Source organism: Tupaia chinensis, unplaced genomic scaffold, assembly GCF_000334495.1.
Source record: "Tupaia chinensis unplaced genomic scaffold, TupChi_1.0 Scaffold144018_1, whole genome shotgun sequence".
Lineage (NCBI taxonomy): Eukaryota > Metazoa > Chordata > Mammalia > Scandentia > Tupaiidae > Tupaia > Tupaia belangeri.
Genome location: NW_006203870.1, coordinates 88,222 through 103,621, shown reverse-complemented (window position 1 = coordinate 103,621; position 15,400 = coordinate 88,222). Strand labels below are relative to the sequence as shown.

Genomic DNA, 15,400 nt, shown 5'->3' with positions numbered 1-15,400 from the left:
AAACAACACATATATTCAATACAATGTAACTATAAAAATCATGTTTCTACCATACTTTAGTATCTAAAATGATACTGCTTTATTCAACTTGTTACCTTGAATCAATTTAAAAATCTATCTCATCACTAACAAGCTGTCAAACCACAAACAAGTTTCTTAAAATTTGTATTTATCTCAGTTTCCTTATATAAAAAATATGGGGCAACTTAGTTTATAATTCATTGTGTTATTTAGAGATTCAAATTAATGTAGTTTAACATTCTAGCATGCCTGATACATGGCAAATAAGATATAAATAATGTCGATCATTATAATTATTCTTTTTATTATCTTTATTTCAGATTTTCTGTAATAACAATCCCAATGTTAGCTGAAGGAAATCAGAGTTCTGGAGCCACATTCATCCTCTTGGGTTTCTCAGAATATCCAGACCTCCAAGTGCCCTTGTTCCTGGTCTTCCTGACCATCTACACAGTCACGGTACTAGGGAACTTGGGCATGGTCATCATCATCAGGATAAATCCCAAACTCCACACCCCCATGTACTTTTTCCTCAGCCACCTATCCTTTGTTGATTTCTGTTTCTCTACAGTAGTGACACCCAAACTGTTGGAGAACCTGATTGTGGAAGACAGAACCATTTCCTTTGCAGGATGCATCATGCAATTCTTCTTGGCTTGTATATTTGCAGTGGCAGAAACATTCATGTTGGCAGTGATGGCCTATGACCGATTCGTGGCCGTTTGTAACCCTCTGCTCTACACAGTTGTCATGTCCCCAAAACTCTGTGCATTACTAGTAGCTGGACCCTACACATGGGGTATAGTCTCTTCCCTGACGCTCACCTATTTTCTCTTGGCATTATCCTTCTGTGGATCTAACGTCATCAACAATTTTGTCTGTGAGCACTCTGTCATTGTCTCTGTCTCCTGCTCTGACCCTTTTATTAGTCAAGTGCTTTGTTTTGTCATAGCCATATTCAATGAAGTGAGCAGTCTGGTCATCATCCTCACTACTTACATAATCATCTTTGTCATGGTCATAAAAGTGCCTTCCTCTGGTGGGCGCCAAAAAGCTTTTTCTACCTGTGCCTCCCACCTAACCGCCATTACCATTTTCCATGGGACTGTCTTGTTCCTTTATTGTGTACCCCACTCCCAAAACTCATGGCTTATAATCAAAGTAGGCTCTTTATTTTATACAGTGGTCATCCCCATGCTGAACCCTTTGATTTATAGCCTTAGAAACAAAGATGTGAAGGAGAGTGTCAGAAAGTTAATGAATCACCAAACACAATTTTGTTGAAGGCTGATATTCCCATAAGGAATTGGATTTATTATATTAAGATTCATTGCTTATGGCAGACATGATGATTCAAGTTATTTAGTCAATTCACAGTATAATTTTTAAATCTATTGAAAGAATCTCATTATTTGATCTTTTGATTTCTATTCACTTCAGTGCTTAACAAAGTATCTGTCAATCATATGTGAAATAACACAAAGGCTATAGGTTGACTAGTGTCCCCTATAAAATATTTATGTACACCTGGGACCTCAGAAGTGGCCTCATTTAAAATTAAGATATTTGAAGATGTAATGAAAGCAAGAACTGAAATGAGATAGGATCATAGTGGGTTAGCATGTGCTCTCTATGACAGTGACAGTGTTCTTGTAAGAGATAGTAAAAGACAACAAAGATACAGGGATGAAGCCACATGAAAATGAAAGCAGACTGGTGTTTTGCTGTCACAGACCAGTGAGGATTAGGAGCCCCTGGTACCTGAAAGAGGCAAGGAATGTTTCTCTCCTAGTGCCTTCAGTGGGAGCATAGGACTCAACATCTTAATTTCAGACTCCTGATCTCAAGAACTGTGAGAAAATAAATATATGGTGATTTGCACTACCAAATTTGTGGTAATTTGTTGTGGAATTCCTGGGAAACTAATTCAACAAGTAAATAACAGAACATAAAATCAAAATATGATTCCCTTATCTGAGGCATAGTTGCAAGTGCATTCTCCCATTATGAGGATTCTCAACTCACTCTAATTATTGGTGGAAAATGGAAAATGGTGAGAGGGAGTGAAAAAGGAAAGAAATGTTGAAATCAAGGTGAAAAAGGAAAGAAATGTTGATGATATGGCAATATCTTTGACTGAACCAATATACAGAGTATTCATAATGGGTAAAAGCATTTGTTATGCTAAATGATCTACAATTCTTCAAAAATTGCCTGAAAAACATATTTGACATTCAGAGACTATTTACTAGGTAAATAACAAAGAAAGAATACTAAAATTTCAGACTAAATTAATAATATTGAAGATTATATCCAATTTACTTAGGACTTCTGGCAATGTCTCTTCAATAAATATAGCTCCTGTCTTAGACCTAAAGAGTCAAAAGAATAAGAATAATATAACCAATGATTATTGATTGTTTACATGAATGCTTCTTCTGCTGATTATTATAGCATGGAAAAATTTCTGTGTACAATTTTAAGTGTTAGTTTTAGCTGAATATTCTGTAATCACTTGCCTATCCACATTTGTTAGCATCACATAAAATAAAATGGGGAAAAAGTTAAGGATTACTATGGAAAGCTGAATAATAACTCCCAAATATGTCTAGGCCCTAATCCTTGGATTTCTAACTGTTAACTTATAGCCAAGATAAAATTTACATTTGTTATCAAATTAAAGATTTCGTGAAGGAAAAAGTATCCTGGATTCTCCAATAGGATGTAAATGAAAGTATCCTTAAAAAAAAGAGAGGTAAAGGGAAGAGTAAAAGGCAGTAGGACACTGGAAACAGAGATTGGAGTGACGTTCCTATAAGCCAAGGAATACTGACTGCCACCAGATGTGGGAAGAATCAAAAAAGGAAATCTCCCCTGGATCCTTCAGAAAGAATAAGCCCTACAGACATCTTGATTTAAGCCTGTTGGGATTCATTTTGAGGGTGCAATTGTGCTGCAATTTAAAGTTCAAAGGACAAAAATAGATATATTTATTTAGGACTTTGGAACTACAAGATAATACATTTGTATTTTGTAAACCAGTAATTCATTGCAATGTATTGCACTAACAATAGAAAATTAATATAATTACCTTTTCAAAAATTTAAAATTTAAAAAGGTATGTGAGGCATGTAAAGAAACTATATCCAGCATCTTCTCTGATCATTATGGAATTAAACTTCATATAATTTTAGGAAAAACCCTCAAAAATACACTAACACATGGAAACTAAACAACCTACTCAGTGATTTCAAAGCTATGGAAGAAATTAAGACTGAAATCAACAGAATCATGGAACCAAATAACAATGAATACATGAGTCTCCACAATCAATGGGACACAGTAAAAGTAGTAATCAGAGGAACTTCATACCAATCAGTGCACAAGAAAAAGATGAGATACCACAAATGGACATTATGCCTCATTATGCCTCAGGAAATTGGAAGAACAACAACAAAAAATTCAAAAAATGTGAAAAGAAATAATAAAAATTTGAGTAGAAATAAATTAAATAGAAAATAAACCATACAGAAAATAAATAAATAAAAGCAAAAGCTGTTTTTGTTTTGTTTTGTTTTGGTTTGGTTTTGGTTATTTTTTGAAGATACTACTCAGCCATAAAAAATGCAACAACAACAACAAAACAAAAACAAGATTCTTTTATTTGATAGAAAGTGGATAAATATGGAAGATTTGCTGCTGAGTGAAACAAGCCAGGCTATGAAGGAGACATTGGATGTCTCCACTTAAACATACCAACTCTCCATATTTTATGGTAAAAATGGAAAGACTGGAGGATATAGCAGCATGGAAATGACTAGGGATACTGAATACAGTGTGGGAGGAGTGTGGGAGAAGAGGGAGAGTATGAGGAAAGAAATTAAGGAGAAAAATAGAGAGGAAAGACATTTATGAGATACAGAAATGGATTATTGTCTGTTGATGATAAAGTATATGGTATCCTGAACTGGACTGGTATAAAGTGTATTCATGTTTGGTTAATTCACTTTAGAGCTAAGTGATGTATACTAGATAAATGTATAAAATAAAATAAATAAAATAAATAAAAATAAAATGTATATGAGAAAAGACTAAATTTGTTCATAATTTAAGAATGGATGAATCCATTACCTGAAGAGAATGGGAAAGGAACACTAGAAGACAATTAGAAAAGCTGAATGGGGCTGGCAGGTGGCATGGTAGTTAAGGGCACTGGACTCCCACATGGCTGACCAAGCTTGCTTTCTCACTTTATCTCTCTCCTAGTCTTGCTTTCACTCTGTCCCTTTCTGGTCACATTACAGAAATAATAATAAAGTTAAATAATAAAAATAATTCTTTTAAAAAAATCTGAATAAAGAAATAAGAGGAATGTTTGGTCCCATTTATTCCAGACTATTAGATTTATTTTTCTTTTTTCTAGAAGGCATTGTGCATTGTGCTTGCTAGAGAGAGACAGAGAGAGAGGGAGAGGAGAAAGTACCCTCAGTCTTATGGGAAATGATCATGATGCAATTTCTTCCCTTCTCTTTTTCCCTTCTTTTACGATTTCGGGCAGGCACACACACTTGCCTGGCATGTTTATCAAGCCGCTTTTTCCAGTACTCAAGCTGCATAATCAGTCATGTGGGTTTCAAGTGTCTTAACCACCAGACCACACAGATGGTCTGAGAACATTAGGATTTTAAAAACATCTCTTTGTTACTAAGACTGATGAATTCCTAGGGCAAGTACAGGAAAAAATGAAAAGTGCTCATCTTGTAGAAAGGCCTGTAGAACTAGTCCATGCTCTTATAAAGGGAAGGAGGCTGGAGCTGTACCAGAGATGCATCATTATACTTTTTCTGAAAACTGGAGGAAGCAAATCTACATTTCTATATTCACAGCATCAATCTAAATTGGTATTAACTTTTTCTGAAATGTAAAAGGAATGCATGTCTGAATATTATTCAAAACCTAGAATGACTTTCAAAAACAAGTTGACCAAAAAAAAGTGAAAAGAGCTAAGATTTTATAGGTTTGGCAATAATTTTGTGAACTATGTAGAAAGTGAATTCTTTAAAAGATATATGATATGAGTCATATAAAAGAACAGATCAACAATGAATTCATACATGAATTTAGAGAATAGTAGTAGTTGTTTCTAGATACCACTAGAAGAAAAATGACTATTAGTGGTCTTGAAACAAGTGATTCCTCTAGATACAGACTGGCTTAGCATGAACTGCCTGTGTGTTATTTGTTCTAACTCATGCTCAAGCAACATATTTCTGATCAAATATTTTTGATGAAAACATAACTACATAAGTGAACACATTGGATATAAAAGATTTTTTTTCCATTTGCGTTTTGGAAAATTATATCTGAGTTGTTCATATTTTGGTAATGATGACGGATAAATCTAGAAGAGATGCAGGAATCATTTATACATATGTTTTTTATTTATGTAAGCATATACACACATATATAATTAAATTTAATCTTTATAGTCTGATGTAATCTTACATTCTGATGTATGTTTATTTCATATTTATATATGGTGTCATATATGTATATATAAAATTATATATCTCTCTCTATCTATTTGTAACTAATGTTAAATCAGCCACATACCCTCCAAGCATATGGGTATGATTTTACAGGGAAAAAAGGATATTAAAACTAATTTTATAAATATTCTATCTATTAAAATTGTAACATGGAGCATACTTTAGTTGTCTTTTCCTTAGGAATAATTGCCCAAAAATTATTGGCTTAAGAACATTTTGACATTTCTCACCATCCTTTGGACCTATGAGCCGATCTCATTTATGCTCACTGACACTGATCAATCAACGTGGGAATTCTGTTAAATCTTCCTAACACTTCCAAAATGGCATGGCTCATTTGTGAAATGACTTGATGCTGGCTGTTGGCTGAGAGGGCCTCAGTATTTTTCCAAGGAATTTTTCTTCTGTTAGTATGTTACACTGGCAACCTGATATGGTGATATTAAAGTAGTGTTTGAAAAGAATGAAAGTAGAAGCTGTAAGGGATTTTAGTGCCTCAACTTCAGAGTCTGCACATCAGTACTACCACATGTCCTTGATACATAAATCACAATTCCCTCTTAATGGATCCACTGCTGTGTTCCCTAGTGGAAGAACCATTCCCATGGGAGATAAAACCCTCTAAAGTATTGTATAGAGCTCATGGTATTACTCCTGGGAGCAACAATTTTGCTAGTGCTTCATTAAAGGTGATAGGTTGATGAGTCTTTAGCATTTACACATTGGATACACAAATTCTGGGTCTTATAAATTATTGGAGAAATGACAATTATATTGGTTATAGATTTAGAGTATATGGCGCACTCTGGAGGATATTAGTCTATCTCAAAGGACTGCTACAAAACATACTCGATAACAAAGTTTCAAAAGGTGATCTCAAAGATCTGAGCGGACTGTTCGAATTTCTAAATAAATACTAGAAGAATTTTTGTTCCCAGATGTTTGTCAAGGCTACTCCAGAGCAAGATTATAGTGTTGCAACTATCTACTTTTGTATGGTGTTGGTATATCAGGTAGAGTCATCTGAAAATAAGATTCAAATGTTTTCTCCCATATTCAAGTTGTCATAGTGTGTACTCCATGAGGCCACAAGTTCAGGCAGAGAAGGAAGAATCAATAGAGCAAGGCAATGAACTTTGGCATTTTTACCACTTGCTTATGTGATTTATTTATGTCTTCAGGAATAGGAGTGCTGTTAGTTGCATTGCATGCTTAATTTTATAAATTAGTAGAACAGACAACACCCATTCATTACTGGACATGGAAGTTGTATGGTAACTTTTTAGCCTATTCCTAATCATTTAGTCTCCATTAGGGTCCACTAAAAATTCAGAAGTTATTTTTCAAAAGATTTTCTGCATAAGTAATTGCCTTTCCATAAAATCCTATGAGTCGGATCTGTCATTAACTCTAGGAGTCTATGCAAATTTGAAAAAAATCTTTCTTCCAAATCTGTTGTCAAGGATAATCATATATACTGGCTCACATGACCAAACACAACAGCTGAAAGGATAGATTAGGCTAGCTACAGAGATTTTTCTTATTTTTGGCCCCACTTAAAATAGATATCCTTTAGTGAAAATTTGTAAATAAGTTAGAGTAACTTGCCTAAAATTGATAAATGCTGCCTCCAAAATCCAGAGTCCTACTGAATTTTGATGTAACTCAAGCAGTATTTGAGTTTTATTTTAGTTTTCTTAATTGACAGAGGAAATTTTAATTATGTGCAAAGAAAATCTGACAGTTGACTTCATGATGCAAATTTTCTGTGAAATTTCATAGAAATTTCAATCATTAAACATGATATGTTCGACCTGGCATTGGTTATTAATTGATGTTTGTGATAAATGAGTTGGTAATGATTCCCCAGGGCTTGATTCCCCAGAGCTGTCGCATTAGATGTAAGAGCCTTGGTGCTCTAGCTAACTCTACAGAGAAATGGGAGGGTGGTGGCCTCTTTCTCCCTAGCAGGTAAGTTTACCCAGGTTTTCTATGAAACTGTGACAATATTATATTCCTGATGTGGCAACTGGGTTTTTTTAGAATTTTTCTTGTAAAGTTTTCACTCTAAATACTATTCAATTTAGAGCCCAGTAATGTTAATGAAAGAAGTTAACACTCATGGAAATATTTGTCTTAGGTCTAGTAATAACCATCTCACACAGAGTAAATTTTCTACCTTAAAAATGGATATTTATCCATATTCTCTTTGGATGCATCTTAAACAGTTATATAACTTTTAAAGGAATGAAAACTAGTCAGTCTTGAGAGAACTCATTTCTATTACTTGGGACCCTTAAGAGATAGATATCCTGGGCTATACTAACTTTTTGTCATAAATTTTAATTAAATGTATATGCCACGCATAGGTTAAAAGTGGGGCATTTAATTACTCTGTGTATATCAACACAAAACATTAACAATGTGTGTTTATGTATTTACGTACAGCTATTAGATTGTTGAAGAGGCATGACACATATTTTCATAGAAAAATACATCACTATATTTCTGACAAAATAATATTTTCCATCGTTATTTGCACATTATGCTACTAGCTAATGTGTGGATGTACGTACTACATTATAATACGTATTTTTATGCAAATACAAGGTGTGCTAGAAATGCAAAGACATTTCAGAGACTCAAATTAGTTGGTAGATACATAGCAGCTATCTGAATGAGACATGTTCATGGAGAAAACTAGGAGCACTCATTCTTCTTTCTCACTTCCTTTTCTCTATTATAGAGATTTATCACTCACCCCTATAAATCTTCTCTTTGGCAGGAAACGTTCTCTAACCACACCCTCCCACTGACAGGAATTATGGCAATGGCTGCAAGAAATCTGAGTACAGAGACCACCTTTGCACTACTAGGTTTCACAGACTACCCAGAACTTCAGGTTCCTCTCTTCCTTGTGTTTCTGATCATGTACATCATCACTGTGGTAGGAAACCTTGGGATGATAGTACTCATCAAGGCCAACCCCAAATTTCACACTCCTATGTACTTTTTCCTTAGTCATCTTTCTTTTGTTGATTTTTGTTACTCTTCCATTGTTACTCCCAAGCTGCTTGAAAACTTGGTCATGGCAGATAAAGGCATCTTCTACTTTAGCTGCATGCTGCAGTACTTCCTTTCTTGCACTGCTGTGGTGACGGAGTCGTTCCTGCTGGCCGTGATGGCCTATGACCGCTTTGTGGCCATCTGCAATCCTCTGCTTTATACAGTGGTCATGTCACAAAGGCTCTGTGCCCTGCTTGTGGCTGGATCTTATCTCTGGGGTATGTTCGGCCCCTTGGTACTCCTTTGTTACGCTCTCCATCTAAACTTTTCTGGACATAACGTAATCAACCACTTTTTCTGTGAATACACAGCTCTCATTGCTGTCTCAAGCTCTAATACACATATCCCTCACCTGCTCCTTTTTGGCTTTGCCACCTTCAATGAGGTGAGTACACTACTGATTATACTCACATCCTATGTTTTTATTTTTGTGACTGTGCTAAAAATCCGTTCAGCCAGTGGACGCCGTAAAGCTTTCTCCACCTGTGCCTCCCACTTGACTGCCATCACCATCTTTCATGGGACCATCCTTTCTCTCTATTGCGTGCCCAACTCCAAGAACTCTCGGCAGACAGTCAAAGTGGCCTCCGTCTTTTACACAGTTGTCAACCCAATGTTGAACCCTCTGATCTACAGCCTGAGGAATAAAGATGTGAAGGAGGCCTTCTGGAAATTAGTAAACACAAAAATCGCATTTCATTGAACCAATCTCAAAATTCCACTTCATTGAATTCCAATGAACAATAAAAGAGAGTTTCTAATGTTTCTAGAACCCCTACCATATCAATGGGTTTTAAGATACCTATATTTAAGAAGCCAAATTTTAATTCTGGTATGAATTCCATGGGATTTTGATCTATAAAGCATCTATTTATTTAAATTCTCTTAAAACAAAGCACACACTCATAATGCACAATAAATCCTTCAATGTGAAGAAAAGAGTTACTGAGAGAATAATATTAACTCACCATGAAAAAGATTTGTTAATGCATATGGCAATTAATTTCTTACCTTTAACATTATTTGAGGGGGTTAGACAGTGGGGCAGTTGCAAAACACAATGCTCTATGAGGCTGATCCATGTGGGAGGGTTCTTGGTTTGTGTCTAGAGACTTCCATGAATACAATGATCTAACAGGTGTTCTTATACCAAGCATGATTGCAGCTGGGTTTGGATCACATCAACAAGAACTTGTTAGGGGTGCTGTCACTCTCTTTTTATCATTCTGCCTTTCTCATTCATGAAAGAAATAAACAAACTTAAAAACAGTTATTAAAATTATTTGAGTTGTATACTCCTGAAGCAGTATGTCTTTGTTGAGAAAACTTCAAACTCATTACACCCTCACAGTATTGGATTCACAGAACAAATAGATATGCTCTGAGATAAAGAGGGAGATCATTCTTTTCTGACCCAGTCATTTCTTAGATTTTCTGAATTTTATATATAGAAAGCTTTGCACTTGAAACAATTAGCTCATGCTGAGAAGTACACAGGGCAAGAGAAATGTTTATTGTATAGGCAGTGACACAAAGATTCATAATATAGCCTAGAAAGGATTGAAATGTCAGACTAAAGACAGAAGTTCATTGTTGGTTCAAAATCCAGTACCCTTTCACTATAGTACTTCTGAGTATTTCTACTAATAGGAGATGTCATAGAAATAAATTTGGCCCTTTAGAAGTGACAATTATGCAGGACACCATGGTTAAAGTGCTGGACACCCATGTGGTTGAGTGCAGTTCAAGTCACAGACCTGGTGGTTTGAAACGCATGTCAAGTGTGTGTGTGTGTGTGTGTGTGTGTGTGTGTGTGTCCAAAATTCTGAGAGGAGAATGGAGGAGTAGAGAATGTGGCCTGGCCATCCCCCTGGGTGGGGGGGGTTATTTCTCACTTTCTATCTCTCTTATCTCTTTCTGTCTTTCTGTTGAATGCACAGACCCTATAGCAAAATTCTCTCTCAAAACAAACAAACAAAAAAAGTAAGGACAATCATGAGAGACCTTTAAATATTTCTAGATTGGGAACCAGCAGTTACCTTAATGTCTATGTCTCTGGAATCCCATGCAGCTGACTGTGGTTCGAGTCCCGGACCCGGTGGTTTAAACTCATGCTGGGTGTGTGTGCTTGCGTGCGTCCCCAAGACCCTGAGAGGAGAATGGAGGAGAAGGGATTGCAGTGTGGCCATCCCCCCTGGGGGATGATTTCTTGCTTTCTCTGTCTTTCTGGTGAGTGCCCTATAGCAAAAAACCTCTCAAAAAAAATTTCTGGATTGCACTCAGATATTATTCAAAAGGTTGCATTCCAAGTATTATCAAATCTGGAAATCTCTATAGTGCTGTCGAGCATAATACAAACAGAATATATGTAAATAAACATTTAAACTAGGAATCTGAAGAACCATAATTAAATACTGTGTGAATAACTAAACAAGCATCCTAACACTTAAAATTTAATAGAATAGCTAAGCCAACAGAATTTAAAATAAATGACAAAGTTGATATTATTAAAACTGCTTTTTTGAGATAAATAACTATACCAAAAATTAATCAGATCTCTTTTTTATTTGACAAACTAATACGGAGATCTAAAGGCAAGTTTAAAATTTAAATTGCATGAATATACAAAATATCTTTGTGAAAACAATAGAAAACAACAACAAAAAGGACAAATAATTAATGGAAAAATCACTAGCCTTATAGTATAGTGATTAAGGAAACTGGCTCCCAGAACATTGACTGCTGTTTGAATGCTGGTCCTGGTGGCTTGAAAAACATACCAGCTATGAATCTGTGCATGCTCAAGATCCTAATGGGATGGAAAAATGAAGGATAAAGGACTGCAGTGTGGCCATGGCTGACTAGGGGGGATGTTATCTCACTTTCTCTTCCTCTCTCTGCCTATCTGTGTCTAGTGAGTGCACGTGTACTCTAGTAAAACTTAGATAAAGAGAGAGAAAGAAAGAAAAAAAGACACTTAGTTTGAAATAATATTCTCTTTTAAAACAAATAACACTAAAAATTATAATCTAGGAACAAGGATTATCTCCATTCTCCAGTTCACCTAAATGAGTTATTTTCATTTTAAACAGAAACAGAGCTTCTCACACAAATGGCTGATTGATTTAAAGTTTAGGATAATAAATATACAAGATTACTACCATAGGCAGTATAGTTTTCTAGAAAGCAAGAATGCTATAAAGAGCTAGTTAGGTCATCTCGGAGATATAGACAGTTTAAAATGACTGTCTGGCTTATGGTTAGAAAATTTTATTATTTTTTTAAGAGAGATTTTTGCAATAGGGTATGTGCACTCACTAAAGAGGCAAAAAGACAAAAAGACAGAAAGCAAGAAATCACTCCCCAGGGGGAATGGCCCCACTGCAATCCCTTCTCTTCCATTCTCCTCTCAGGATATTGGGCATACACGCACATACACCTGATGTGTGTCACTACTTCAGAACTTGAACCATGATCGATTACTATCTACTGGTTAAAAAATTTCAATATAAAAATGAATATTGATTGAAATTAATTTAAAAGCATCAGATACATTTAAATAAAGATACTAAACCCAATAAATAATCATTGACTTCTATTACTTTTAAAGGAGGTGTAAAGACCGGCAGGTAGCATGGGGTTAAGGGCACTGGATTCCCATATGGCCAATTGTGGTTCAAGTCCTAGACCTGGTGGCTTGCTTTCTTGCTTTCCCTTTCTCTTTATCTCTCTCTCTCTGTCCTTCTCTGGTCATATTAAAATAAATCAATAAATTAATTTTTAAAAAAAGAAAAAGAAAGGCAGTAAAAATGAAGCATGTATTTATTTCATTTTTAAAAATTTGTATAAATTTTCTATTTTAATAAATAAAGCATATTCATGATTTAGACTATAAATCACCTTTACAAATGAGGAAAACTTACTGACACATGTGGGTAACAGTGAAGCTATTACTGCTGGAAAAAATACATACCCTACGCGCATCTTAAACCTAAAGGACAAAGACCTGGAGGGAGAGAACACCAGATGCCTTCTGCAGACATCACTGGAGCCAGGGAAGTAACAGAGGACTCAGTGATGTCCCTACAACCACCTCTGCTCCCCTCACCATCACGCTACAGAACAGCTGAGTGCTGTGTTACTTTCAGATGAACTAGAAATAGGTTCTGTATCATAATAAGTGACACTTTCTCTAAGTATTATGAATTAGGTCACAGTCACTGGTGGCAGACGATATCCATGAATAAACACAGAATAGTATTTGAACACAAAGCAGAAGTTATATAGATAATCTTTTTTTCTTCAAATATGAGGAATTTCCAAAGTAGAGCAGATGAACTGAAGCTCCCAAAGGTTTATTCCACAAAATTCCTACTGGAATTTGCACTAAACAAAGCTCCCTGGACTTCTGGCATTATCCACTAAATTATGAGATCCAGTCACCTTCCCAGAGTTTTGGCCACCTTTATCTCATGATCCTTGTTATAGATCTTAACTCTGCCATCTATATCCAAGAATGCTTCCCAATTGATATGGAAATTGATGTCTTTTTGATGGTAATTTTGTACATAAGTATGGATTTCTACACTGTAGCCTTTATCAGAGAGAAACCTTGTTTCCAGGAATGATCATTCATTTAGGGTGCTAAAGTTGGTGCACACCCCAGAGGACCAGTCCATCCAGCAGTACCTGGTACCTAGCTGTATCTTTCATCACCTTGCTGAGTCTCTGCTTTGCTTCATTTAGAAGGTCTGAGAGAAGGTCATCTCTTGCTCTGAGGACATTGAGCCTTGCTTAACTCATCAAATAGGACATCTGAATTTTCTTCTGCTGTTCAATCGTCCTTTTTTTAAAAACAGTATTTCATAATCTTCAGTCTTTGAGTTTGTATAAAATAATATTTCTCAATGTTGAACTCTTATTCTGCCTTCTCATGTATCTCCTCTGCTTTCTCATTGGCATCTTCTTTGATGACAGCCATCATGTGCTCAACATACTTTTGCTGAGAGCCATGGGGAAAGTGATGTCAACTGGCGGGCAACTGGCTCAAGTTTAAGCTTGACAGGAATAGTGGGAAGAGAGAGAGAAAAATTCTCTATTGTATTTTTCCTATATAAATTGTATTTTGGCATCACCAAACAGTTAATAAGGGAATGTTTAGAAGAATTAAAAGTATAAAAAATAATAATTAGAAAAATCACTGTATATTAAAAATAAATCATGATGATGATTTCAATGGTTATTAAAATCACTAAAGTTGAAGGAAAATTTTGAAACAATAATCAAACTGACACTATCTGAATCCACATATCAGAATGAATATCACTAAAAGTTGGATGAACAATCAGTTATTATGTTCCTCCTAGTAGGTACAACTGGAACTAATAAGAACCATACAAAAAATTTTTTTTTACCAAAGAGAAACTAAAAGAATGTTACTGAATTGATCAAACGTTTTGATCTGGGGCTATCTGGTGGTATGGTGGGTCAAGGTTGCCAGATCTAACATGGCTGACAGCAAGATTTGAGTCTCTGACCAGTGACTTGGGAAACATGCCTGGTGCATGTGCATGCATGCCTCAAAACCTGAGGGGAGAATGGAGGAGAAGAGATTGCAGCATGACCATCCCCCCAAGGGGCAATTTCTCACTTTCTCTCTCTGTCTGTCTCCAGTGAGTGCACATGACTAATAGCAAAAAGTTAAAATTAAATAAATAATAAAAGAAATTGTTAAAAATCACTTTATAAGAATTGGTGCAGGACCAAGCTAAATGATAACAGATGAAGCAACAAGCCAAATATAGAGCATACAGTATTATACCAATGGACCGTGTTTTTTAAAAATATTACTTGAACACATATACACATGGCCTCTAACATAAAATTGTTACATTACAAATGAAGCTAGTTATCACTACCAATTATGTTTGTCTCTTAATTCAAACTAATGAAAAATATCGTTGAGATAATTGAAGAAACTTAAACAAGAATTGGGGATTAAATAATATTAAGACTATTTGAAGACATCATCAAAAGTTAATAAAGAACATGTATTTTAAAAAATCTGCATGACTTTCTTTTTTTTCTTGGAACCAAAATAAACTTGTACTTTAATTCTATTTTTTCATAAACATTTTGAAGTCCTCTTATATTATTATTATTTTTATTAGATGTAATTTTTTTTAGATTTTTTTTCCCATAGGGTGTGTACGCTCACCAGAAAGACAGAGAGAGACAGAGAGACAAAAAGCGAGAAATCATCCCCCAGGGATGGCCATGCCACAATCCCTTCTCCTCAATTCTTCTCCCAGGATTTTGGGCAAGCGCACACATGTGCCCAGCATGAGTTTAAGCCACCAGGTCCGGGACTTGAACCATGGTCGACTACATGGGAGTCCAACAACATAGACATTATGCTAACTGCTGGTCCCATTAGATGCAATTTTGACATGAGTGTTTAATCAAATAATTATTTTATGAATAGTTTTACTTTTTTACACACTAATATTAAAGATTTAGTTCTTTTGCCAAGTAGAGTGATAGGGAAAATAATGGCTTAAATCATGATTTATATTTTAAATAAGCAACATTTATATAATTAAAACCCAGGAACCCATTATCCCTGCAAATTTCCTGTTCCTCCAGGACAAAGATAGCTCCACATAGTCTCACATTACAAGCTGTGCATGGGAATGCTTGGCCAGGACATACATTTGAACCAGGAGAAAAAAGCCAACATGTGAAACAATTTATATATTTATATA

At 35.4% G+C, this 15,400-nt stretch overlaps 2 protein-coding genes and 1 pseudogene across 2 annotated transcripts; 2 read left to right on the top strand and 1 right to left on the bottom strand.

The window, feature by feature from the left end:
* Nucleotides 1–363: 363 nt before the first annotated feature.
* Nucleotides 364–1,305, top strand: LOC102468871 (olfactory receptor 5D13-like). Its single transcript, XM_006165757.1, has one exon. The coding sequence runs from the start codon at nucleotides 364–366 to the stop codon at nucleotides 1,303–1,305; it is 942 nt and encodes a 313-aa protein (XP_006165819.1).
* A 7,089-nt stretch (nucleotides 1,306–8,394) lies between these two features.
* Nucleotides 8,395–9,339, top strand: LOC102502084 (olfactory receptor 5D14). Its single transcript, XM_006165752.1, has one exon. The coding sequence runs from the start codon at nucleotides 8,395–8,397 to the stop codon at nucleotides 9,337–9,339; it is 945 nt and encodes a 314-aa protein (XP_006165814.1).
* Nucleotides 9,340–12,991: 3,652 nt separating this feature from the next.
* Nucleotides 12,992–15,400, bottom strand: part of LOC102501663 (V-type proton ATPase subunit E 1-like) — a 9,721-nt pseudogene continuing 7,312 nt past the window's right edge.